The sequence below is a fragment of the Phocoena phocoena genome, chromosome 6 (assembly GCF_963924675.1).
Source record: "Phocoena phocoena chromosome 6, mPhoPho1.1, whole genome shotgun sequence".
NCBI classification, from domain to species: domain Eukaryota; kingdom Metazoa; phylum Chordata; class Mammalia; order Artiodactyla; family Phocoenidae; genus Phocoena; species Phocoena phocoena.
Genome location: NC_089224.1, coordinates 104,228,176 through 104,253,115, shown reverse-complemented (window position 1 = coordinate 104,253,115; position 24,940 = coordinate 104,228,176). Strand labels below are relative to the sequence as shown.

At 37.9% G+C, this 24,940-nt stretch overlaps 1 protein-coding gene across 1 annotated transcript in view; it reads left to right on the top strand.

Moving 5' to 3' along the window:
• DENND1A (DENN domain containing 1A) overlaps positions 1–24,940 on the top strand; it is a 488,338-nt gene that overhangs the window by 79,065 nt on the left and 384,333 nt on the right. The window contains exon 2 of the mRNA XM_065879948.1: positions 17,338–17,381. Coding sequence (XP_065736020.1) covers positions 17,338–17,381 — 44 coding nt within the window. The remainder of the gene's footprint in view (positions 1–17,337; positions 17,382–24,940) is intronic.

Below are 24,940 nucleotides of genomic sequence, written 5' to 3'. Positions count from 1 at the left end.
TGTAGTATTCCACTGTAGGAATATACCACAATTTATCCATCCTTCTGTTGATTGACACTTTTGTTTTACCATTAGCAATAAAGCTACCATGAATATTCTCGTATATGTCTTTTGGTAAACATGTACACTTATCTCTCTTGGCTATATGCCAGTGATCTCCCTGAATTCTGTGGTTGCTTTCCTAGAAGTAAAATTGGTGGTTTAAAAGGCATAGACGTTTAAAATTGTATTTGTGCTGGTGAAAATTATACTAAATTACTTTCCATCCAACCACACTCTTAATTACCAAGTATATGAGAGTGATTATTTCCCCAGATTTTCAACTTCCAGATGTTTCCCATACTTTGAACCTTTGCTAATCTGCTGAGGGGGTGGGGGGAAAAGACAGCAGTTAGGAGATTGTAAAACTTCAGCATCTCTTTGCCACCCTTTTCTGGCATCTTTCAGCATGGTAAGGTATGGGGTTTGGTGTCCCATCTCTTTGGGAAATGCTTTCAATTTTGGAAGATGTGAGGGGAAGGAGAGGCCCAGTTGATTGTTTAACAGCATCTGGTCAAGGCTTAAGGCAAGAAGGGTGAAAGAATTCAAGTTCAAATTGAAATGTTGGTTACCTAGGTAACTCCAGATTATGTTGATGTGAAAGGAGAGTGGATACAGTTCTCTAGTAGAGGCTACTACTTTCTTATAATTCACCTACTTACCCTTCCTTTCCAAACTTTAATTTCTGTTGTACCTGGGCCCTTTTAGGAGAGTATTTGTTGTGTTTTATCAAGGAGAGACTACAATATCATGTCTCTTGATGCCCTCTTAATGCCTAACACACCACTAGTAGTGAGTGCATAAAAATAATCTTGCAGTGAATGACCCACTAGTGCACTGGACCCCTTTTTTTCACTTGGGAAGGGAAATGTTGTCAGGACAGTTTGACAGCCTCACATTGCTGGTTCTCAAGACTGGACCTTCTTGGAGAGGGCCAATGATGGGCAACCGAGGGCAAGGACAGGGTAGGAGCCCAGGATGAATTAGTAAGGGCTCCTGTTGGGCGTAACCAGGATAATAGGACAAATGTAGAAGATCAGACATCTCACTTGGAAAGGAATGGGAGCCAACAATAGAGCAGGGTTGACTGGGAAAGGTCAGGATTTCCAGTACAGCTTGGAAAGAAAGCTTTGGTAAAAACTCCAGTGCTACGTAAACAGAAAGTCACAGTGAGAGGAACTGTATAGTTGGTTACCTCGAAGTTGTTTATAGTTTTTAACGCTTTCTACATGTGAGTGGCCTTGAGAGGAAAAAGAGTGTTATGCATCTACTAGATGCCAGTCAGTGTTCAAAGTGCTTCACACCCATTATTTTACTTAATCCTGTAAGTGCCAGGGGGCCCCAGAAAGGAGTGTAGCTGAACTTGGTCTTGTATGTTGAGCTACTGTGGCAGCAGTACATGGGTTGTCTTCATAGGGTGAGATACTGCCTGGACGTAGAACAGGGCTGTGGTGGTACAGTGGGGTGCAGGGCTGGTTTGTCCCTACTAGGATGTGTAGGGAGAATGTGTGGTCAGTGTCTTGGGAAAGCATTCTTCAATCTGTGTTTGCTGCATTCCTGTGAATTCAGTCACCCACAGACTGCAGCTGGGAAGAACCAACCCAGACAAAGCCTCATTCCTATTCTCAGGGATGAGTTGTTTGTTTATTCAAAGGTATCTGTGTGAGGGACTGTGTGAGCAAGTCTTTGAGAGGCAATAAGATGACAGCTTTTGCTGCTATACCATTGTCTCAGTGCACCTTGAGCACAGGCTAGTTCTCTGAGAATCCTAGTTTATTCGGGCTTGGAGAAGAGCTGGAAAAAGTTACTGAAACTTTGACAGTGGTTAGCTTTAGGCACCGTGGGGTTTGGATTGTTTTTCTTCCCTCCCTTTCCCCTTGTGTACCAGTCTCTGCTGCCCACTTAACTGCCCTTCTACCCCCAACCTCCAACAACCCACACATCCTGTACGCCCTGCTTATCAAGCCCTGGTTCCTCACCTGGCTCCACTGAGTCATCACACCCTTAGCGTCATTGTAGAGCCCAGAAGCTAGGGAAACCTTGATGAATTCAACCCAGGAAGAACTGCCTTGTAACCTGAAAGCACACAGGTGATGGTGTTTATAAGACTACTGTGGAAATGCAAATTGCGGAGGAGAGGTATCATAGAATTACTCCAAACCAAGAATCCTGTTATCTCCTACCAGGTTTTACTGGTTCTTGAAATGGAGGCTGGGCCTTTACAGAATCCAAGTTTCATAGTAATGGCAAGAAGGAGGAAACCCCTCCACTTTATGAACTGAAAGCATGGAAGCAAAGTTGTGGAGCCAGGCAGAGAGGATGAGTGGAGTCTTCAAAATTCTCATTGTTGTGTCAAGTGTGTAGGTCTGGTTTAGGATAATTATTGAGTTAATGGCTTCTTAATGGGGAATATTTATTTTAGTGTTCAGATTTCCTAAATCCTTAATTTAAAAATCATAAGTAGAATGATATTAAAGTAGCCATGCTGCTTAAATTTAGAATTTTGCTTCATTGAAAGGACTTTAGAATTGTTTTCTGTCGCTTGTGAGAGTCTTATTTACTCTGTAGGGTGGTTGGCCACAGGGAAAACCAGAAAGAAGTGCTTTCCTCAGGGCCACTCTGCTTTAAAGGTTACTTAAAGGCATGGATGTCTTACCAAAGCAATGAGTTGTCTAAGGATTTTAGATCATAGAATCGTAGAATTTAAGAGTCAAGAAACATCGTTTAGTAAAAAATTTCAGTTTGTATTTGAGAGAATTCAGGTTCAGAGACTTATTAATGATCACATAGTGGCAGAATCTAGGCCTGCTGATTCCCAGTCCAGCACTTTAATATTCATGCCAGATCTTTCACATGTTATAATGGCTATTGGAACTGTCTAAAAGCTTACTTAAAAAATGACTGTGTGCTATGAGTCAGATATTGTTCTAGGTATAGAGGATTCAAGGATAGTTAAAAGTGGTTCCGTCAAGAAAGCTAGGGTTAGGTAGAGAAGGTCAGTAGTAAATGGAAGATTACAGTCCAGTGTGATAAATACAGGACAGAGGTATACACGAGATGTGTATCAGTCAAAGTCCAGTTGAAAATAAGAGAAACTACCCTATCAGAAAAAGGATTGAATACAGAGAATTCTTACAGAATAATTGGAAAGGGTGGAAGAACAGGCTTTAGGCTGAATCTCCAGGAATAACTTGCAGAGAAACACTACAGAAGTAACACACCAAGAGAACTACTACCTCTGCCACATCAGGAAGCTGGGGGAATCTGGAATCTGTCATCCTAAATGTCAGCCCCAGGATATTCCCACCTTTGCCCTCTGGGCTCAGGAAGTCTCCATCAGGGTTGTGCTTCCAGAGCCATCATGCCATTCCTGCTAGTTCTGCATCAGAAAAGTAGATTCTTCGTGTTACCTCCTGGCTCCCCACTTGCCTGTGCTGATTTCAAGTCTCACCAGGTGGATCTGATGGGCAGAACCTGATTCGCACCTGGTATCCTAGTTGCAGGATCCTGTAAGAGATAATTTTTAGCCCAACACCTCTCTAATACTGGAGGGCCCATAGAGGGAGATTATAAGAGGTGTCAAAATAGTAATGTAAAAGTAGTAGTAATAATAGTAACAGTAACATTATGTAATAATAACATATATATAATATATAGAACATATATGATGTAAATAATACATTATGTGTATATATATACACACACATGCTTTGGAAATATATTACCAAATTATTTGCCAGAAGGAGTAGTTGAATTTTTGTTCCCTTCCTTCATTCCCTCTTTCATTCATTCAGTGTTTATTTGCTAGGCTTTATTCCAGGTGCTGGGGATAAAGTAGTGAACAAAAAAGGCAAAAATCCCTTCCATTTTAAATCATACGTAGCAGTAAGGCAAAACATAATAAGACAGTATATAGTATGTTGGGTGGTAAAATGTGCTAAGGAGAAAAATAACTCAGGAAAAGAGACTATGGCATGGCGGGGGTAGGGAAAAATTATAATTTTAAATAAGGTGATTGGGGAAGACCACACTGGGAAAGTAACTTGTGAATGAAGACTCATAGGACATGCCTCATTCCTTGATGTTTATCTGACAGAGTGAATGGCAAGGGCAAAGGTCATGAAGTGCAAGCATGGCTTGCATGTTTGAGGACAACAAATAGACCAGCCTGGCTGGAACAGAATTAGGATGGGGAGAATATTAGGAAGTGAGGTCAGAGAATTGCTGGTGAAGGGAAGACATAAGAGGACCTGGCTTAAGTTTAACAGAATTACTGTGGCTGCTGTTTCAAGAAGAGTCTATAAGGAATCAGAAGCAGAAGCAGGGAAACCTTTCAGGAGACTGTTGTGGTAATCCAAGAGGGAAATGATGGTGACTTAAACCAGAGTGGTAGTGAAGGAGGTAGAGAGAAATGGTCAGAATTTGAATATATTTTGAAAATTTAGTTGACAGGATTGGCTGACAGATTGGATCTGAATGTGAAGGAAAGATCAGGAGTTCAGTTATGGACATGTTAAATTTGAGATGTCTGTTAGACATCCGAGTGGAGGTGTTGAGTAGACAGTTAAATGAGTCTGGAGTTGGGAGAGGTCTGAGCTGGAGAAATATAAAGTTGACAGTGCATATTTGTATTTGAAGTGATGAAACTGAAAGAGACCAGCAAAGGAGGACATCAAGAAGAAAAAGTGAAGAAGTCCAAGGACTAAACTCTGGGGCTCTTCAATAGGAAGAGGTCAACAAGAAGCCCAAGGAGCAGCAGTGAGATAGGGAAGTGGGATGCTCTGGAAGCCACATGAAGAAAGTGGTTCAATCCGCCTGCCAATGCAGGGGACTCGGGTTCAAGCCCTGGTCCAGGAAGATCCCGCATGCCGCAGAGCAACTAAGCCCGTGCACCACAACTACTGAGCCTACGCTCTAGAGCCTGTGAGCCACAACTACTGAGCCCACATGCCACAACTACTGAAGCCTGCGTGCGTAGAGCCCATGCTCTGCAACAAGAGAAGCCATCACAATGAGAAGCCTGCACACCATAAAGAAGAGTAGCCCTCGCTTGCCACAACTAGAGAAAGCCCGGGCGCAGCAACGAAGACCCAACACAGCCATAGATAAATAAATAAATAAATAAATAAATGAAAGTGGTTCAAGGAGGGGGAAGCAATCAAGGGTGTCAGTGGTGCTAAAGGTCAAGTAAGATGAGGACTGAGGAGTAATAGTTGATGTCAACAGTAAGAAGGTCATTGGTATATGAGTCGTTTCAGAGAAGTGGTGAGTTGAAAGCTTGGTTGGCATGGGTTCCAGAGAGTAGGAGGACAGGAATTGGTGACAGTGAATATAGATACTATTTTGAGGAATATAGCTTTAAAGAGAATGAGAGAAATGGGGTGGTAGCCGTGGTGGGGAGGTGGGCTTGACCTTTTAAAAAATATTTGTAGAAATAACAGTTTGTTTGCATGCTGATGGGAAAGATCTAGCAGAGAGATAAAATTAATAGAACAAGAGAATTGGTAGAGCAATGACTGAGTTGCTGAGAGGAGATGGGATCCTAGCTCACAAGTGGAGGAGGGGCCTTTGCAAGGGACATGAACAGTTCTTCATGGTAATGGGATGAAGGCAGGTCTGTGGGGTTGGAGATAACTAGTGGTAGAGTGGTGGAGGGAGCTTGTGAGAGCTCTCTTCTGATTGCTCGGTTTTCTCAGTGAAGGGGCAAGTAAGATAAATGGTGGCAGTTGAGGTTGGGGAAAGTTGGAGGTCTGATGGGAGAGGAGAAAGTATGAAATAGTCACTAAGGAGAGTGAGAGAGTAATGACTTAAGGAAAATGTGGTATAATTACTAAGTTGCATTAAAGCTCTCTTACAGTGAGTAATCCAGACTTAAAGTTAGATTAGTCAGCACAGTTGTGTGGTTTTCTTCAGCCACAGTCAGGCACATTGCGGTGGCTTCTCTTGTTGCGGTGCAGGTAGATAGCTGGATTTAACAAGGATTGTGGTTTTGCCAAGGGAGGATGACAAAGTAAGAGAGGCGTGAAGGAGTCAAGGATGTATGTAAAGGAACAGTTACAAAATAGAATTTAAGCTAGGTAAGGAGGCTAGTGTAGACCCGAGGCGGATGAAGGGCAGAGAAAAGATTGATAGAGTGAATGTCTCTGTGGGACTGAAGAATGAAGTTGGGATGCTATTAGGGAATGAACTAGAAGGAAAGGAGGTAGATCATGGTTGGAGACTGAGGTACTTGAAATTGTGATTATTGAGGGGGTTTCAGTTATTGGTAACTGTAGAGTTTGGGTATGACCATGGTAGTGAGTAGCTGAGACTGGGTAGAGGGCAAATTCCTTGGTGGGGAGGAGGCCAAGGAATCAAGAATTCCAGGATTTAGAAAGATCATCTATGTGAATATGTAGTAAAATCGGTAGGATTGTGGTGGGAGTAGTGGTAGAGTGAGGGCAGGCAGTGCACCAGGATCCGTAAGATTCAAGGAATGAGGAGTGACCCTGGGATCAGTAGATGACAGCAGAGTGGGGAGTGGGGTGTAGTTTGGTGACTTGAGGCTGAAATCTGGGGTTTTGGAAAATGAGGGAGAAAGTTCTGGAAGTGTCAGCAAGGAGCAGAGGCCACCTACCCCACCTCCAGGCCAGTCTGAGGAGGGGTGGAGAGGAAACGTTTCACCACTTGAGAGGGCTGCAGAGGAAGCCAGCTTTTGGCCACAGTAAGAGTATGATAATGTGAAGGGAACTTCGAAGAGGTTGAGAATTTTGCTGCCGGCTGAGCACGAGTGCTAGAAAGCAAGTAAAGGAGCTTCTTGAGTCGGGGAGCAGTGTCAGTGAATGTGCCAGTTTTGCTGTTCCTTTACCAGCTACATGTAAAATGCATTGCACTTTTGACAGAGGACATGGTTCCTTGTTTTTTAATTTTTTTTAAGTACTAGGGTGATTGAATGTTAATTCATATAAGAATATATATTTGGCCACATTTATAAATTCTGATGCCTAACAGCATGTTTTGGAAGCATCTGATTTAGATGTGAAAAGAGGAGAAAGATGAGCAAAGCATGTCAAGTTTTGTGGGAAAGTGAATGATCAGGCAGTCTAGATTTGGGGATTTATTTTTAAGAGATAGAGATGAAATGGGGTGGGTTGGTCTTAACGGCCAGGCTAAGGATTCTAGCTTTTTAATAACATAAAGGTCTTAAAACATATCAGAGGTGATATAGGTCCTCAGAAGAATTAAATGCAGAATTGCCATCTGATCCAGCACTTCCACATCTGGATAAATATCCAAAAGAAGTGAATGCAGGAATTCGAACAAATATTTGTATACCCATGTTCATAGCAGCATTATTCACAATAGCAAGAAGATAAAAGAAACTTGTGCCCATAGATAGATGAATGGATAAACAAGATGTGACATGTACATATAATGGAATATTATTCAGCCTTAAAAAGAAAGGAAATTCTGACACATTCTACAACATGGATGAGCCTTGAAGCCAAGTGATGAGCCAAGTGAAATAAGCCAGTCACAGAAGGACAAATATTGTGTGACTCCACTAGCATGATGTACTTCAAGTAGTTAAATTCATAGAGGCAGAAAGAAGCATGGTGGTTACCAGGGGCTGTGGGGAGGGAGGGAACAACGGGGAGTTTTTTAATGGGGTCAGAGTTTCAGCTGGGGAAGATGAAAAAGTTTTGGAAATGGATGGTGGTGATGGTTGTACAATAGTGTGAATATGCTTAATGCCACTGAAGTGTACTCTATTTGTTTGTTTGTTTGTTTATTTTTGGCCGCATTGGGTCTTCGTTGCTACGCACGGTCTTTCTCTAGTTGCAGTGAGCGGGGGCTACTCTTCTTTGCGGTGCACGAGCTTCTCATTGCGGTGGCTTCTCTTGTTGCGGAGCATGGGCTCTAGAGCGCTGGCTTCAGTAATTGTGCCGCATGGGCTTAGTTGCCCCGAGGCTTAGTTGCTTCCTGGACCAGGGATTGAACCCGTTTCGCCTGCATTGGCAGGCGGATTCTTAACCACTGGGACACCAGGGAAGTCCCTGAAATATACTCTTAATGGTTAAAATGGCAAATTTTATGTTATGTATATTTTACCATGCACACACACAAAAGTGATAAAGGATGTAGGTATTGCTTCTCTAATGATACAGATAACAACTAGCCAACAATGGCTTGTTTCTCCGGGGAAGAGAGGTGGAAGTTTGGTATAAGAGTCTTCTGGTTGACGGGCATAGTATGTTTCCCTTGCTGGGGTGTCAGCTTTATCTATGCTGTATGTACTAGTTTGGCCTTAGTTTTCAGTGTGGTTTAGAGGTACTTGGAAACGCATTTTCTTACACAGGAAAACATTTTTTCTGTGTTCTTATTCATTCTGTTTAGCCAATGATTTTTTTTCATAGATGATACAAGGATAACCTCTAGCTTTCAAAATTACTCTTAAGTTTTTTAATATGAATTTATCTTTGAAATACTGTATTTACTAGTTGAATTGAGTGCTAGTTACTTTGGAGTCATTTTATTTATATCTTGAACTTGGCAAAGAAATTTAAATAGAGAAATTGGAAAGCTCTCATTCATAATCTGTTAGGCCTGTTTCATGACAACATGTTTTAGTTATTTGTCCAGATGTATTCCTATTGTTGAGTCACAATAATGACTAGAAGACAGATCAACAGGAGGACATAAATAAATAAAGCCGAAAAGGAAACCCAGTGTTGGATTCTTAGGAGTCTGATAATTCTAGGCTGAATCCCAGCTCTGTTACTTAACTCTGAATTTGTTCGTAGTGAGCCTCACTTTTCCTATTTATAAAATAAGGATTCAGGGGGCTTCCCTGGTGGCACAGTGGTTGAGAGTCCGCCTGCCGATGCAGGGGACACGGGTTCGTGCCTCGATCTGGGAAGATCCCACATGCCGCGGAGCGGCTGGGCCCGTGAGCCGTGGCCGCTGAGCCTGCGCATCCGGAGCCTGTGCTCCGCAACGGGAGAGACCACAACAGTGAGAGGCCCGCGTACCGCAAAAAAAAAAAAAAAAAAAAAAAAAAAAAAAAAATAAGGATTCATCTACTTACCTGGTGGAGTTGTTGTTAGGATTAAATAAGATGATAAACTACCTTTGGCGCAACGACTGGTATATCTAGGCATTCAGTAAGTGGTAGCTGATAGCATTATAATTATTACTGCAAAAATCTTTAATGAAACTCTGTTTCTGAAATCCAGAATGCAAGTTTAGAAAGCAAAGGAATTAGCAGAAAGGTCCTTCAATTTATACAAAGATTCACCTCAGGGTTTCGGTAAGTCTGGGAGAGTCCCTAGTGCGTTTGATGTTTACACATCATTAGCAAACAGATGCCAGGAGGCAAATAAACTGTATCTAAAGGATTTTTGAACCATTGATGATGGAGAGAAAATCAGTTTCTGATAAAGTTATAACATTTCTAAGTAACTAGTAGCAGGCCACGGGAAATTTTTAATTGGGCTTTTAAAAGTTTATTTCAGGAACACATGTATTTCCAATTTGAGGCACACCTATACATCTGTAGCCATCTAATTTATAGTGCTTGCTTATTTCTCCACTGGAGTTAAATAATATAATAACAACTAATATTTATTGTGTGCCTACTATAAGCCAGTGTATCTTTAGGAAGCCTGTAGCATTCAAAGGCTTCTTTTCAATTGGATGTTTTGAAATTGGCCTTTCATTCATTTGGAGAGACAGGGTATTTAATGAATTTATTTTATTCTATTCTATTTATTCTATTATGCCAGTGTATCTGTTGGGTATATATAATCGGCAAGACATTTTGTAGGAGACAAAGCTAAGTAAAACATGGGCCCTGGACTCACAAAATACTTATTCACTAGGCTGTTCAGAATGGGCGTGTGGTGGTATGACATGAACCCTGGTGTAGTCCTGGACTCTACACCTGGCTCTGCCACTTCTTCCCTGAAGCTTTTTCTGTCTCGGCCAGGACTAGGCTCAGTGCCCCTCTGCTAATCCTTACCAGGCCCTGTGATGATTGCTTGTTTAATTCTTTGTATTCTCTATTAGAGTTAGACTGTAAACTCCCAGAGAGCAAAGACTATGGCGTATTCATCAACTGGGCCAGTCACATCAGAGTATTCGTACTGTGTATAAATAACTAACATTCTAACTTTGGACTAGTGATAACCTATTGCTTTCTTTAACTATGATAAAATTGATTGTGATAGTCCCAATATCATAGGTTTGTCATGTAGATATTTTATGTAAAATGCCTATTATAGTGCCTGGCACATAGTGGGTACTCAGTCAGTAGTTGTATTTGAGTAGGTTAATTATCTCTTTTCACCAAATTTGACAAATGTGATATATCTATTAATGAAGACCATATGCAGTGATATCACTTTTGTAGTACATAAAGGGCACAGCTGTTCTTCAGGTTAAGTCTGAAGTAATTATTCACATTGGAATAAAAATTTTATACTTACAGTACTTATTCAAAAAGGTGGAATAAAACTAATCTTAACTCATAGAGAAATTAAATGGAAGCCTGAGATTATAACCATTAAAAACCTTCATCAGTATTTATCAGTTTGATAGATTTTTATGGATTAGTGTTCCAAACTTTGAACCAATGTAAGAAACCCTAAATACTTAAATAATAATGAAAGTTGAAAACTAGTATATTCAGTAGGGAAAAAGGTAAGTGTAAGTGAGCATGTTCTTTTGATTTTTTTTTTTCCCTTCCAGCACACCCTCTCTTTTCCATTTAAAAGCTCCCTTTGGAATTTGACTTAGGTTTGATTTTTGGGTTTATGCAGCAAAGGTTTGGTTAACGATCAGATGTATATTTCCTGTAGGTGAAACTGGTTATGAGAAATATTTCAGATTATCAGTAAGTAGTGGCATTTATTTACTGGTCAAAAGCTATCAGCATTCTCTAGGAAGAAAGATGAAACTCTGTAGATTTTACTGCGTAAAGTCAATGAACTCATTATTTGTAGAACAGCCGATGCATTTAGTACTTGTTGGTTCACTTAACTGGTAACTGTACTATATTCATAACTCCAACCACTGAAAACAATAGGTCAGTGTCCTCTGTTTATTCATAAATAGTCACATCAGAGCAGGATGTATCTGAAAGGCAGAATATGTTAGTTTGTGGAGGAATCTGGTTCCATTGCTTGCCATACTGTGGTGGGTTGTGCTCTCCTTTACTGAATAATGCTGTTTGGATTTTCATTATAGCTGTAGATGGTGAACTGTTCCTGTGTTTGTCAGGCTGATTGCTGTGAAGTAGTATTTGAATGTATTTTAAATGCCAGTGTTGAGGGGAAAGGCTGGAATAGAAACATGGTTTAAAATTGGTGATGACTCAAAGTTTTTATGTCTTACAGTCTTCATGTTTTATAGCAAAAAGGTTATACCTAGAATAGATTTTTAAAGTAAGAAATTCCATTTGTGCATGCAGTACTTCATTTAAAGTACTTTGAGATGATTTTTTTAAAATTAGTGAAGTATACTCCTTTGTAATTTCAGAATAAAACCTGCATTTTGGAATCAGTAATTTTTTTTGAAAAGAGTAATTTTCAATTTAAAAAAATTAAAAAAAAAGACAACATAAACCATTTTGTTTTATTGTCATGGAAAAGGAAAATGTGTTTTTTTGTTTGTTTTGTTTTTTTTTTACTATGTGAAATATTCTTTCCAAAAATATTTTTTTAATAAGTGAATTTTAACTATCATAAATGAAATAATTTACTAGAATAATTGTATTAATGGTTCAAGTATTTTATAATATAAAGTAAGCGAAGCTGACTTTTTATAGCTATAACATTTAATAGGTAGTGTCCTTGAAGCTCTTTATTAGTTTAGTGCAGTCCAGTTTGCAATCGTACTGTCAAGAAACTTTAATTCTACATTATACAAAAAATTAACTTTTCTTCTTGAAGATTAAAAGAAAGTTTATTTTTAAGTGTGTTTGGAGGAAGATTGAGTTTGTCCTCAAAATGTACAACTTCTCGGACTATTTTCTGAGGGTCTACATTTTTAATATATAAAAGTTAAAATGTCGTTAGGGAAAGAGCAGTGTAATGGACTATTACCCGTTTGCAGCATATTCCCATCTTCTCATCTGGAAAATTAAATCTGATTACAGCTGGGATTAACATTTATGGTTTTTAGGGAGAGGAAGATAGTATCTTAAACTCCATGAAATTGAACAATGAGATTATGTTGTTTATAGCTAATTTTATTTTTAAAAGTTTTTTTATTTTTAAAAAATTTACTATCATAACATTTATCATAACCATTTTATTTTATTTTTTATACATTTATTTATTTATTTTTGGCTGCATTGGGTCTTCGTTGCTGCGTGTGGGCTTTCTCTAGTTGTGGCGAGCAGGGGCTACTCTTCATTGCAGTGAGTGGGCTTCTCATTGCGGTGGCTTCTCTTTGTTGTGGTGCACGGTCTTCAGTAGTTGCAGCACGTGGGCTCAGTAGTTGTGGCTTGTGGGCTCTAGAGCACAGGCTCAGTAGTTGTGACCCACGGACTTAGTTGCTCCGCGGCATGAGGTATTTTCCCAAACCAGGGCTCAAACCCGTGTCCCCTGCATTGGCAGGAGGATTCTTAACCACTGGGCCACCAGGGAAGTCCTATAGCTAATTTTAAAGTCTCACTTTTAAGGAGCAGATTTTTATCATTGTAAGCTTTAAATATGTTCAGTATTTTGTCTCTTATTGACTGAAATATCCTAGCGATAATGACTGGATAAATTTAGTAGGCATTAAACGTAATGTTTTCTGCCTTGATACCTAGCATGCTAAAAGTGAAAGCAGTATAGATTCCCGTGTTAATGGCTATATTTGCAGTTTCCCTTATATTTCTTAAAAGAGCTCCAGTTATATAAGACTGTAACATTTGACAGCTTTCACAGAAAATGAAGTCAGTGTATTTTTCAATAATCAGTTAAAGTGTCATGCCTTGACCCTTCAAATGGAGTCAGTCATTGGTGTGACAGAGAAAAACAGGAAAATAATTTGGTAAGGTGTGTGTGTTTGTGTGTGTGTATGCTTATTAGTTACCAATTTACAAATGAGTCCTCATACATAAGCACAGTACTTTTATGAATTATTTTGCATTTCTGTTGTAAAAGATCTGTCTACCACGTTTTCTAGAAACTTTAAGCCTAAGGCAGAACTCAAGGTTTTTTGGATCCTGTGTAAAATAATTTATAGTGCCTTTCCAGTAAGTCTTGCCCAAACTCTTATTCTATTAATTAAACATCCTGTGGCAATCTGGTATATCTTAAAGATTTAAAAGTATGTTATAGTAAAAGACTAGAAAACATGGACTCTTGAGATTGAAGAAAATTAGCTTTTCTTTAAAAAAAACTAAGGCGTTTGTTCTGAGATCAGTTTTTTTTTTGGTTTTTGTTTTTTTTGTTGTCAAGACATAGGCTTTTAAGCATGGTCATGTTCTGCACCTGAATGAGACTGTGCTGTTGGGAGTCCTGTACTGTGAAATGTCTGTTTTAAGTATAGAAATGCTTTTGTGACCTCCAGTGGAAGTGGTGCACATGTGTCTGTGTGGGGTCAGCCTCTTGCATGGTTGCAGTGCTGGGAGAAGGTACTGGCTGGTCAGATTGACATAATGTGAAACCTTGTTCTAGAGCCAGCTGTCTCTTTTAGCCTTATGTGGTTAAGTCATGTGTGGACTTTTCTGTACCATACATCTTGCTAGCAAGATATTTTAAATACTTTTCAACAAAAAGATTGTATTTTCCTGGGAGATGATGAAGTTGATTTTTAATTTTGTAAGAATCTATTACTTGAACCTGGAGAAAGTTTCTGAGAAAGAAGGGTAATGCATTACTATATGTTCTTAGTTTTCTGTCAGAGGGACAGTTCTTAGAGAGAAAGCTTGACATATGCTGATAACTGTATTCTTACTGCCAATTGCCTAAACAAATTGTTATGTTACTTTTTTCCATGGTAGTACTCTCATCTGCAGATTTTTGTGTTGAAAGTTAGCTGTTTGGTGACACTGTATTTGGCAGTGAGGGTATGAATGTGAGAAGAAGTTTTGGAGCATTAGCAATTATAGTATTGGATAGTGGGTAAAGAAATAGATATATAAATATTAGATCGATGCACAGTTTTCCAGTGTATGTTATTTTCCATATAAAGATATAGAACATTTCATAAAATGTTACCAGACCATTTAAAACTCAAAGAAATGCAGCTGATGCAATGAAATACATAGAGTACTTGTAAAAACATACAGACACGAAAGTGGATTGCTGCCAGACAGAAAATTTAAAGGCGGTTTGCTGAACTGCAGGGTGCTAGGTTTTGTACATGTGCCATGCTGAAACTGTTAGTAAGGCGGGTGTTGTGTTGCTTGAGAAAAGCAGATTGTATTTGGACCTTTTTAACTCAGATGTTTCCAATGTCGATATTTTGGTGACATTATGGCATTATGATCGACTCAATGTGAAACATGATTTCAGCCTCCTGTGCAAAATAGACAGTTTAAGAAAATTCATGCAAATTATTTTTAGTTTTTGTGTTAATTTTTACAAAATGGCTTTCATAGTTTTGTTAATTATCAGACTGGATCTTTGAGCTAATTGAATGGAACTTTATATAGGTTGGGCTTTGGTTTTAAAAAGCATTGCCTTTTTTTTTTTTTTGATGTTTCTTTTGAGAGTGTTAAACACCCATGAAGTTTGCTTTTGTAAATCTCAGGGCCTTAAAGAAAGGGAATCAAAAGCTTTATGCTTGAATCATAGTAAATAATAATCCATGTATTATCTTGGAACATGATTTTGTTAAAATCTGGGAATCTCACTCTAGGGGTAGTCTTAGGGCAGTTGAAGGGATTTAGTTGATGAAGGTGTTTAGTTGATGTGGCCTACCACTGAGGCAGTGTTTAGGATGATAATCATGATGGTTTGAATGACCCCCATCTTGGGGTTCCATGGTCATCTTTACCTTCAGTGTATTAAAACAAGTTGATTTTTCTTGTCACCTATTTTCCTTCTCTTTTTTCAATTCTATGTTATATATATGAATAAAATACATTTTTAAAATGACAAGTTAATTATTAATGTAGTTTCTTGTTAACAGTTGGTTTAGTTCGTTAAAGAGATTTAAAGACCTTTCCTTTCCCACTTACAAGCAAGAAACATTTTTTTAAATTGGAGAATATACCACAAATTTTGGTTTCTGATATTCATCCCCTCAGAAAATGGTGATAAAAAATAGTCTTTGGTTTTATTCCCTCTTTATTTCCATTGGTATTTTGTAGTTCCCAAGAAGCAAACTATTGCAGGAAAGAGGACCTGATATTAAAGATTTATATGTGAGTCATTTCTGTGTGAAGTTTTCTGGGTAAAGAGTAATTGTTAACCACATGACAACTGGAAGAAAAAAAAAATAAGCCTTAGATGATTTTGCGGCTTTTCCAGCCTCTGTTTTACTGTGTCCTTCAGGGACTTAGAGCTGCATTTTTGTGGGGGGTGGGGGCAGGTCTCAGTACCAAATTTTAAATCCTAAAATACCAGTTATTTTGCTGGACAAAGTCATTTACATATATGTTAGGAATCACAGCCACTGCCCTCTTTTTGGATCCTCTACCCCAACCCCACAGTACACTTTTAGAGGTTTGCTGGGCTCGTAGCTGTCTCTTTGCATCCTGCTGGCCCACCCCCAATTCCCCCGCCTAGACCTAGTGCTTTTCATGCCACACCATTAGCGCCCTCTGGCCTCCTGTCACAAGAGGGCCAAGTCTTTGTGTGGTTTCAGCCCTTTAGGCCAGAGAGAATAGAAGCAACAGCTACTTCCTCTGACTTACCAGGGTAACCCTGCAAGATACTGCAGGAGGGATTATGCCAGAATTCTACTAGTCCCAGTCTAGACATGTGATTGGTCTCTTCCTAGTATTTGAAGATGAGGGTAAAGAAAGTCAACCAGAAGACACTTCAAGAGCCGAAGTAATCTACAAATAGTTTCAACTTTTCTGCACCACCCATTTTGGGAAGCTCTTCATTTGGTGTGACCTTTTGAATATTTCTACTTTTGTTATTAGTCTTGAGTTTTGAAAAATAATATCCATTGACTTCAATGACTTGAAAACTGGTATTTCTAAGATTTAAATGTAGTTTGTGAATAGGCCCATTATTTTCTCCCTTTTTGATTCTTTAACTGCAGAACAATTAACCGCATTTTTATCTTGTGGCATGGAGGGCTTTAACTTTTACATGGATTCACTTTCATGGAGAAGTAAACTGGTATTTCAAAGGATATATATGAAAACTGAGTAGTATATATTGTGATCACTGTGGTTGGGGACCTTCAAATATTGTGCTTTTCCACAGCCTTTTGCATTGATACATGATTTCTCAAATAGATATTATTCTGATCACTCTTCTTAATGTGTCTCTGAGGAACCAGATCTCTCTCTTATTAGAAAAGATTGAATGTTTTCCTAATCAATAGCAAGTGGAGTGCTAATAGCTTTTAATTAGTACACTTCTGTATTGACTTACAGACGATGCCATTGGATTATCTTGCAATTATGATTGAAGAATCAAGTGACCCCTTTCCTAATTCTATTTTAAACAGATGGTCATGAAAGATATCTTCACCTATGTATTTTTATAGTTTCTGAGCAAGTCTAATTATGTTAGAACATAATATCTCATATCATGATATTTTGTTAACTCTGACAAGCTAAAAGTGTATTGTTTTCTTTTGAAGAAAACTTCATCTATTTTCAAGAGACCATAAGTATTTTGAGAAGGATATATTTTATTTTTAAAAGCAGGGAGTTTTGCATTTGTTCCTTGAAAGAATTCTTATCTGATCCTTCCCTCCACCCTGCCCTCTCCCCCACCCCACCCCGCCCAAACACACACAAGATCTGAAACTGGCCTTTAAGGTGGTTTATCAAGCCCACATCTGTAACTAGGAAAAGGAGGCCTCTGATAAGAAAAGCCAGGCAGGTTTCCGATTGACTTTCTCTGGAAAAATATATCGAGGGCAATTTGCAGCTGGCAGAATTTTTTGCATTAGGTAATAGTCTAAAGTTAACAGTAGTATCAGGTCTTTAAAATTTTTCTTTTTTATATTTCTGGAGGAGGGTAATGGGAGTGCCTTGCCGAGTCCTTCCTTGTGCTCATCAACATAGCAGCCTCAGCTGCCCCCCTTGGATCCCCTGCCAGGGCTGCTATCATCTTCTGATCAAATATTAATGTGTGATCCTCTGCTTGCTCACTAATCCAAAGCCAATTAATATTATCTGTCAATTATTTACAGATCCTGAGGTGCAGAGGCAATTCCCGGAGGACTACAGTGACCAGGTTCGGAATGCGTAATTAATTTTTTACATGACAAAATTTATTTCAGAGTCGTTCAACATATTATTACTGTTCTTTTTACTGAAAGAGATAAATGAATTTTTAGAACGGAAGAGAAACAGTAATTAGGAACCCAAGACAAAAAGTAAAACATATTGAAGTAGGATCGAAAATATTGGTGCTAGATTTGGGGTGTTACCTTCAGGGGAAAAATGCACAGAAAGTAAGGAAGAAAACCTATCACAAATTTTACTTTTTATTTTGCTACAGTCTGCAGTTCATTAGCAAATCTTTTTTGGATTGCCTGTGAACTTTTTTTTTTATGCTATTTAAGCAGGCAAGAGCCAGCGTAACAAAAAGGTAAGGATGGAAGTTTATAACATCTCCTGGAATTGGAAATAGATTATGAAACTGTGTTATGGTAGTCCTTGAAGGAGAAGATACACATACGGGAATGGTCTTTAGGGTGAGGGTGGTTCTAATGATGGTAGTGAAAGTTGTTTGGCCAATTGGTCTTGCCATCTTGAATTTCCTGCATTCTGCAAACATGGAATGAATGGAGTAGAAGGAACTATTGTACTCACAAAATACTGCTGAAGTTCCAGAGCTGCTCTACTCTTTATAATTAGATCCAGGTTATACATTCTGGATTCCAGTTTCTATCTTGAGAAATATTAGTAATGTTTTGTAGCTTTTTGGGGAACCTTACATTTTTAGTTCAAACATGCAATTTGGTATGCTTTTTTAAAGCAGTTTTGAAATAAAAGCATTCTTGATTATACAATAAAACAACTTTTTAAAGCCTTTCACATGTGGGATATTGTACATAATAAAAACATTTTTCTGAAGTACATTCATTTAATTTTGTATATTAAAAGAATGTCCTTGAATGAGGATAAGTACAATGGAATATAAATATCCAGTACAGTAGTACACCTTTGCAATGTGGCTTGCTGTATAGAGGGCAAGGTATCTGATACATCTTTAGGAATATAAGTGGATAATCAGGATAATGAGATGCTTTGTCATGAGATTTTACTGTACAAGAGCCCAAGAAAACTGGTATGGATTGCTTTGCATGTGATCTCAAGACTTTAAAATGAGATTTAACAAAAATAGTAATTTTCTCACTCTACCCCTTGCCTCATCTTCCAACAGGAGAGTTAGATTTTTATCTTACCCTAAGTTGGTATGGAATTGAGCCCTTTGGATTTAATTTACACAGTCCAAAGATTATAGGACCTTTTTATTAATTTTTTTTTCTTTTGACAATGTTTAAATGGTGGAAGATCTTAAAGTATTACTTAGAATAGACTTGAGGCCATAGCTCTTAAGAAAATCATTCTTTTAAAATATTGTTGTCTAGGTAAATAACCTTTGTGGTCCCATGATCTGAATTACCCAATGAGAAAAAATTATGTAGGAGAAAACTTAAAATAACATAGTTAACATCTGGGTTTATTCCTTTAAACATAGTTTCTTGCTATATCTGAAAATTTGTGAGCACCATGATCTTTTTTTTTTTTTCGGTGTAACTTTAAAAAAATTGCATGGTAATATGTTCATTAGCAAAAAGCAATTTAGGAAATAAAAATAAAGCAAAAATAAAAGAAAGAATGAAAAGAAAGAAACTACAAGTCATTGAAAGTTTACTACTCAGATAACTACTGTGACAATTTGGTGTTTATTTTTTCATGTTTAGTTCTTTGAGTATATATATGTGTTTATGTTTGGGTAGAGTATGTATATATACAGGTACTCCACATACAAACACGTGAAATATGAGGTAGAAATAGAAATATAGATTATCATCAATTTTGTCACTGCATATAGAGCCCAGTTTACTGATTAAGTATTGTTGTGTTGTGAACTTAGTTCTCTTCACTTTAGTTAATGGATGATCTTACAAGTATTTTATATACTGAAGTTGGAATTCAATTATAGTAGGAATCTAAAAAATAACTTTTAGCTATCTTAAAGTGCTCTTAGGATAGGCATTTGTTTTCTTTGTCTGGATCAGTGACTTAGTTTTGAAATTTGGAGGTTGATGCTCATAGGCTGGATGTAGACTTAGGAGGATATGCACATCACTGCCTTATTTAGCATCTCTTCCAACTTGACACACAGTTTCCCTTCTTTACCACATACAACTCAAGAATGAAGGATGAATGAAAGCTCTACTTTGTTTGGAGAAGTTACCTCAAAATTCCAAGAAATTTAAGAGTTGATCTATTAGTAAAGGAAATGAGACCTGCATATTTCTTACTTACATTTTTATAATTTGGATTCTGATCTTATGTGTTTTCTTTTTAGCATTTGTTGGATTATGCCAAATTATCTTTCCCTTTGGTGTGCTATTATAAAGGGATTCTTAGAAATATTTCTATTAAAACAAGCTTTAAATGCTGAATGTGTACTTAATCTAGACAACATTTCTAGTATTAAAACGTTTATGATGCAATCCATAAGGAATATTTGAGATAATTTACCACAAAATATAGCACTTATTACTACACACACACACAACCCCCCCGCCTCCCCAGTTTTTCTCCCCATTCGCTTAAACTACTAGTGCTTGTTTTTACATATAGTGTATTTCCCATGTACCAGCACACTTGATCAGAGACGCTTGCTGCTGCTAGATGTTTTATTCTGTGTGTTCTTTGTACCTTACAGTAAAAGAATCTGTCACAAATTATTGTGGCTCACTGCTTTAGAAACTGAGAAAAAAGGGAGGTTAGATTGACATCTGTGACTGAATAATGATGACCAGCCTTTTGGCTCTCCTTGAGCCACAAAGCTAGCACTGCCTTTAGAGTGGAAAAAGAAGTAAGAAGAAAGGGGAGGGATAAAAGAGAGTTACAAATCTGTGGTCCCAGAGATGTATTACTGTTGGGCCAGTTGTCTGTGTGGTATGATAATCCATTTTGATCTTCTCTGTCTTAATTGTCTGCTAAAGACAAATGGGCAGTAAAAGTTCATCAGTTTCATCTTTTTGCTTCTCGTTTAGAAGCAGAATAAATGATCCATCACTACAGAAGTAGCCTTTCTTTCTGACACGGAAGTAATGCAGACCCAACACGTTTTATTAAAATGTTTTTCCCTCATTATTTCAGTCCTCTCAGCTCTGATAGATCTTACTGTTTCATAAAAAATGTAATCTGAAATGTAAATAAGGGTCTTGATACAGAAGGAAGAAGTAATGAGCAGCCTGAGCCACATTTTCGGACTCTTGATTGTAATTACTGACAAAGTGATTTCTCTGTGCCCCATTTTTTTTTTCTTCCTTAAGTTGTCTGTGACACCCTCAGACTGCGATGACATCTATGGTTTAAAAGCATTAAATCACTGTAGCACTCAATATTTCATTTAAAATCTAGTAGGCCTGCTATCTTAAAACCTGAAAGTACAGGCTTTGTTAATTCCTGAAAGATATGCAATGCCTATGTTTTCTAAAAGGGAAAAACAAACAACAACAAAGGCAAAAGCAAGGTCTTTTCATAGTTCATATTATTTATTCATCTGCTTTTGTTTAATGTTTACCTAGTTTAAATACTAAAACATTAACATTGGTAGGATCCTGACTTGGAAAGGATCCCGCATTTGAAAAAAAAACACCTCTAACAACTTACTTGTGAAATTTAAAAAATTGTATCTCTCATAAGCGTAATCCGAATTAGTCTAAATCATTTTTTTAACGTTAAGATTACTAAATTACAGACACAATTTTCAAGTTACTTTGAGTTTGGTAGCTTAAACCAGATTCTTTTCATTCTCTTACTACAAGTTTAGATAATGTGGCTCTTAATAAAGCCTGTCTAATAGGAAATTTTTGTTAAAGAACAGAATCACAATAATGTGTTTCTTTCATTTCTAGAAATGGTTTCTCAAAGATACCAACATGTCAATCTAGCATTAAAAATAAGAAAACAAAACATGAATATCTTTCCCTGCTGGAAACAGCCTTGTAATTAATTAAGTGGATTTATAATTATTCTATTATGTTTACTGTATTCATTCATAATTATGGAAATAAATGGTAAAACTTTATTCATTGTGATTAGTGCAGTTTTAATGAATATTAATTGAATTAAAGGAGAAAAGGATAAATTAACGTGTTAGCAAATTATGGTCACCACTCTCATCAAAACCTCATCTTTGGTTTCAAAACATATGATTTTTCAGATTAAAAAAGAGCCTTTAGTAATTATAACATGTAGTATGGGATACTTTAGAATAAAGATATAATAACATATCACAGAGATTTCCATAAATAGCCTTGTAATGTGTCAAGTACAATAGGCATTACACCTACCATTTAAAAATGCATTATTGAGCTTCCCTGGTGGCGCAGTGGTTGAGAGTCCGCCTGCCGATGCAGGGGACACAGGTTCGTGCCCCGGTCCGGGAAGATCTCACATGCCGCGGAGCGGCTGGGCCCGTGAGCCATGGCCGCTGGGGCTGCGCGTCCGGAGCCTGTGCTCCGCAACGGGAGAGGCCACAACAGTGAGAGGCCCTCGTACCGCAAAAAATAAAAATAAAAAATAAAAAAAATGCATTATTTATTATATGATTTACTTCTTGTACTAAAACATTAAGAATTAATAATTTGTTCTCACAATTGCACTTTTTATAGCCTGTTTGTTCTAAGAGTGGCGATTAGAGTTTAGTGTGCTAGAAGTTGCTTCTCCACTGTGCTCATCTATATTTTGATGAAATATAGCAAGTGTCTTAGAGCTCTTTAACTAGAGGTCTGAACATACCCACCCATCCCTGTACATGTAGATCACTGTTCAGAGCTGCAGGTAATTTTTCTTTCCACTGGCACTGAAACAGAGGTTATAATGAAACCAACAGTCTTTATGCATTTATAGAAACTATAAAAATTTTATGGAAATCTTTATATAGAAACCAACAGTGTTTCTTGTTTAAGCTCTATAAGCAATGTAGAAACATGGTACATTGGGAAAAATAAAAAGGTGCCCTTTCTTTTATGGTTATATATGGTCTGTGTGATTTTTAAAATTTCACTATAGGCAGTTAAGCAAAGTGGAAAAACATGCATCACCTATATACTAAAAAGGAACAAAAATATGTTGCATAACTTAGGCTAATTATGATGGAAATCGGCATTTCTGAGTTGCATGTAATTGCTTAAATATGGAGTTTTCATTTGTTCATGCTTCAGGTATGCTCTAAAAAAAACATTTAAACTCAGTTATTCACAGTGTAACCTATGTAAGTGGATTGAAAGATTCTGATTTGAAAGACAACGGAGATAATATTTAATCAAGGCTCCCTATTTGCTTGTTGGTGATTGCCTCCTTCTTTTAGTGAGCAGCTGTGTATGGAAACTTGCAAGTTACTTTCTTCAAAATCTTGATAATCCAGAGACTAAACATTTCTATTCAAAACTTGTTCATGTCCTGATGCATTGAAAGAATACTATCTAATAGGAAAATTATAGATATAATCCACAGCTCATACATTTTTTTGTTACTGTGAAAGGAAGCTTCATTGCACCAACATTGTGTAATATGACGTACATGTACAATATTTGCACAAAATGGAAAACAAATGATAAAATTTGATTTTCCCATTATTGTCAGGCAGAGAAACATAAGCAGCAGTGTACCTGGTCTGTATAAAGTGTGACATTGATTCCACAAAGGTTCCACCAGTCTTTCTATAGTGACTTGTCTAAGCCATAGAATCTTCAAGTTGGAATTGAAAATTTGGGTTTGTGGGTTTTTGGGCCATGCATTCACCAAGCTCACAAAGAATGGAATTGGACCTGGGTGTATCCTGTTCCTCTTGGAAACTTTTGAGCTTTCTTTTTTTTCCCCATTCTTCTCCAAAGTAGGTGCTGTCATGCTTCCAGCCTACTCATGCAATCCGTTCAGATTTGATCCACTTTAAATGGTGAAGTCAAGTTTGGTTCTGGAAACTTTTCATGACACCATATGACATGGAACAGAATTTGTCATTTCATTTGAATATTATCCAAAGGATTTATTTATATAAGGTTCAAATGGGTCACCATTTAAAATGGCTCCACAACCCAGCCTTAAAGAGACTAACTTATAAGTGGCTAAACTTTCTGGGTTTTATTCCCCCTCATGTCTGTTTTTGGTGGCAGAAACTGTTGGAGACTAGATACGATTTTGTGCATTAATTGCGTGAGAGTTTAATAAGTGTAGTGTCTGCAGAGTATGAGCTGGATACCATACCAGATAAAGATGAAGGAAGATGTAGAAGATTTCATCTCCCCCTTGAAAGACCTTACTGTCTGCTAGGCTACAAAGGTAATACATGTTCAGGTTGTTTCAGTAGCTTGAAGAACAATGGCAAGGCCAGAAATTGGGGATATCTCTTTGAAAACTAGGACCTTTGGGTAGTGATACCACAATGTAATCACATTTCTGCAATTTCTTGTTTTTTTTTGTTGTGAAGCCATAGAAGTTAGTAAGTTAGCCAGAGTGGTACAGAGAAACCCAAGTGGAAAGTCTTGGGACTGCCTTTAAAGAAGATCATCTTTTAAGTCTGTTTTAGATGTGTGCTTTTCTAAAAGTCACTGTTGATTCATGGATTTTTTTGAAACCTCTTGCTCAAAAAGGTCAGTTTCCATATTTCTTAGTAACTTGTCAGTCTGGGATTGTAGGTAGAAATGTAGTTTTCTCATCCACAGATAGAAACTCTTTAATTTCTTCAGACCCTAAAACCTGGGAGGTGACTGTTTAGTGTAATGGCAACAAAGCACCCTGCTGAAGCCGCTTTCTTCAAGTAGTGGGTCAGTATCCACAATTGCCACCAAATGTAGCCATTTTGACGGACCACATTACAGATTCAAAGATTTTCATTGATAGATTGCAGATGTATAAATGCATCCCAGATTAAATGTCTACTTCTTTTTATATGTTTAAAAGTGTCCCATTCTTGATGATTGGCTTGTTTAAATGTTTTTTAAGTTACAGGCTCATGGATGGGGAAAAATAATCCTAAAAAATAATCTATCATGGGTTGCCTCTTATTTCTCCCTGTGCTGTTACAAGTCAAATTTATCACGTTGGATGAATGCTTTTCAAGTGTTTGCTGAAGAAAAACCACTTTGTATATAATAGATGCTATTCTGTCATATCTATATCTTTCATTCCCCCCCACCCCCATTTCCAGAAAAGGGTGAATTTAAGAATGAGATGGGGGGCTTCCCTGGTGGCGCAGTGGTTGAGAGTCCGCCTGCCGATGCAGGGGACGCGGGTTCGTGCCCCGGTCCGGGAAGATCCCACATGCCGCGGAGCGGCTGGGCCCGTGAGCCATGGCTGCTGAGCCTGCGTGTCCGGAGCCTGTGCCACAGCAGTGAGAGGCCTGCCTACTGCAAAAAAAAAAAAAAAAAAAAAAAAAGAATGGGATGGGGTTGGACTGGCTTCTTTTTTTTTTTTTTTTTTTTTTTTTTGCCTTATCGGCAGGCGGACTCTCAACCACTGCGCCACCAGGGAAGCCCTGGACTGGCTTCTTAATGAAACTGTATTTCAAAACGTTAAACATTTAGCCAAACTCAGTTG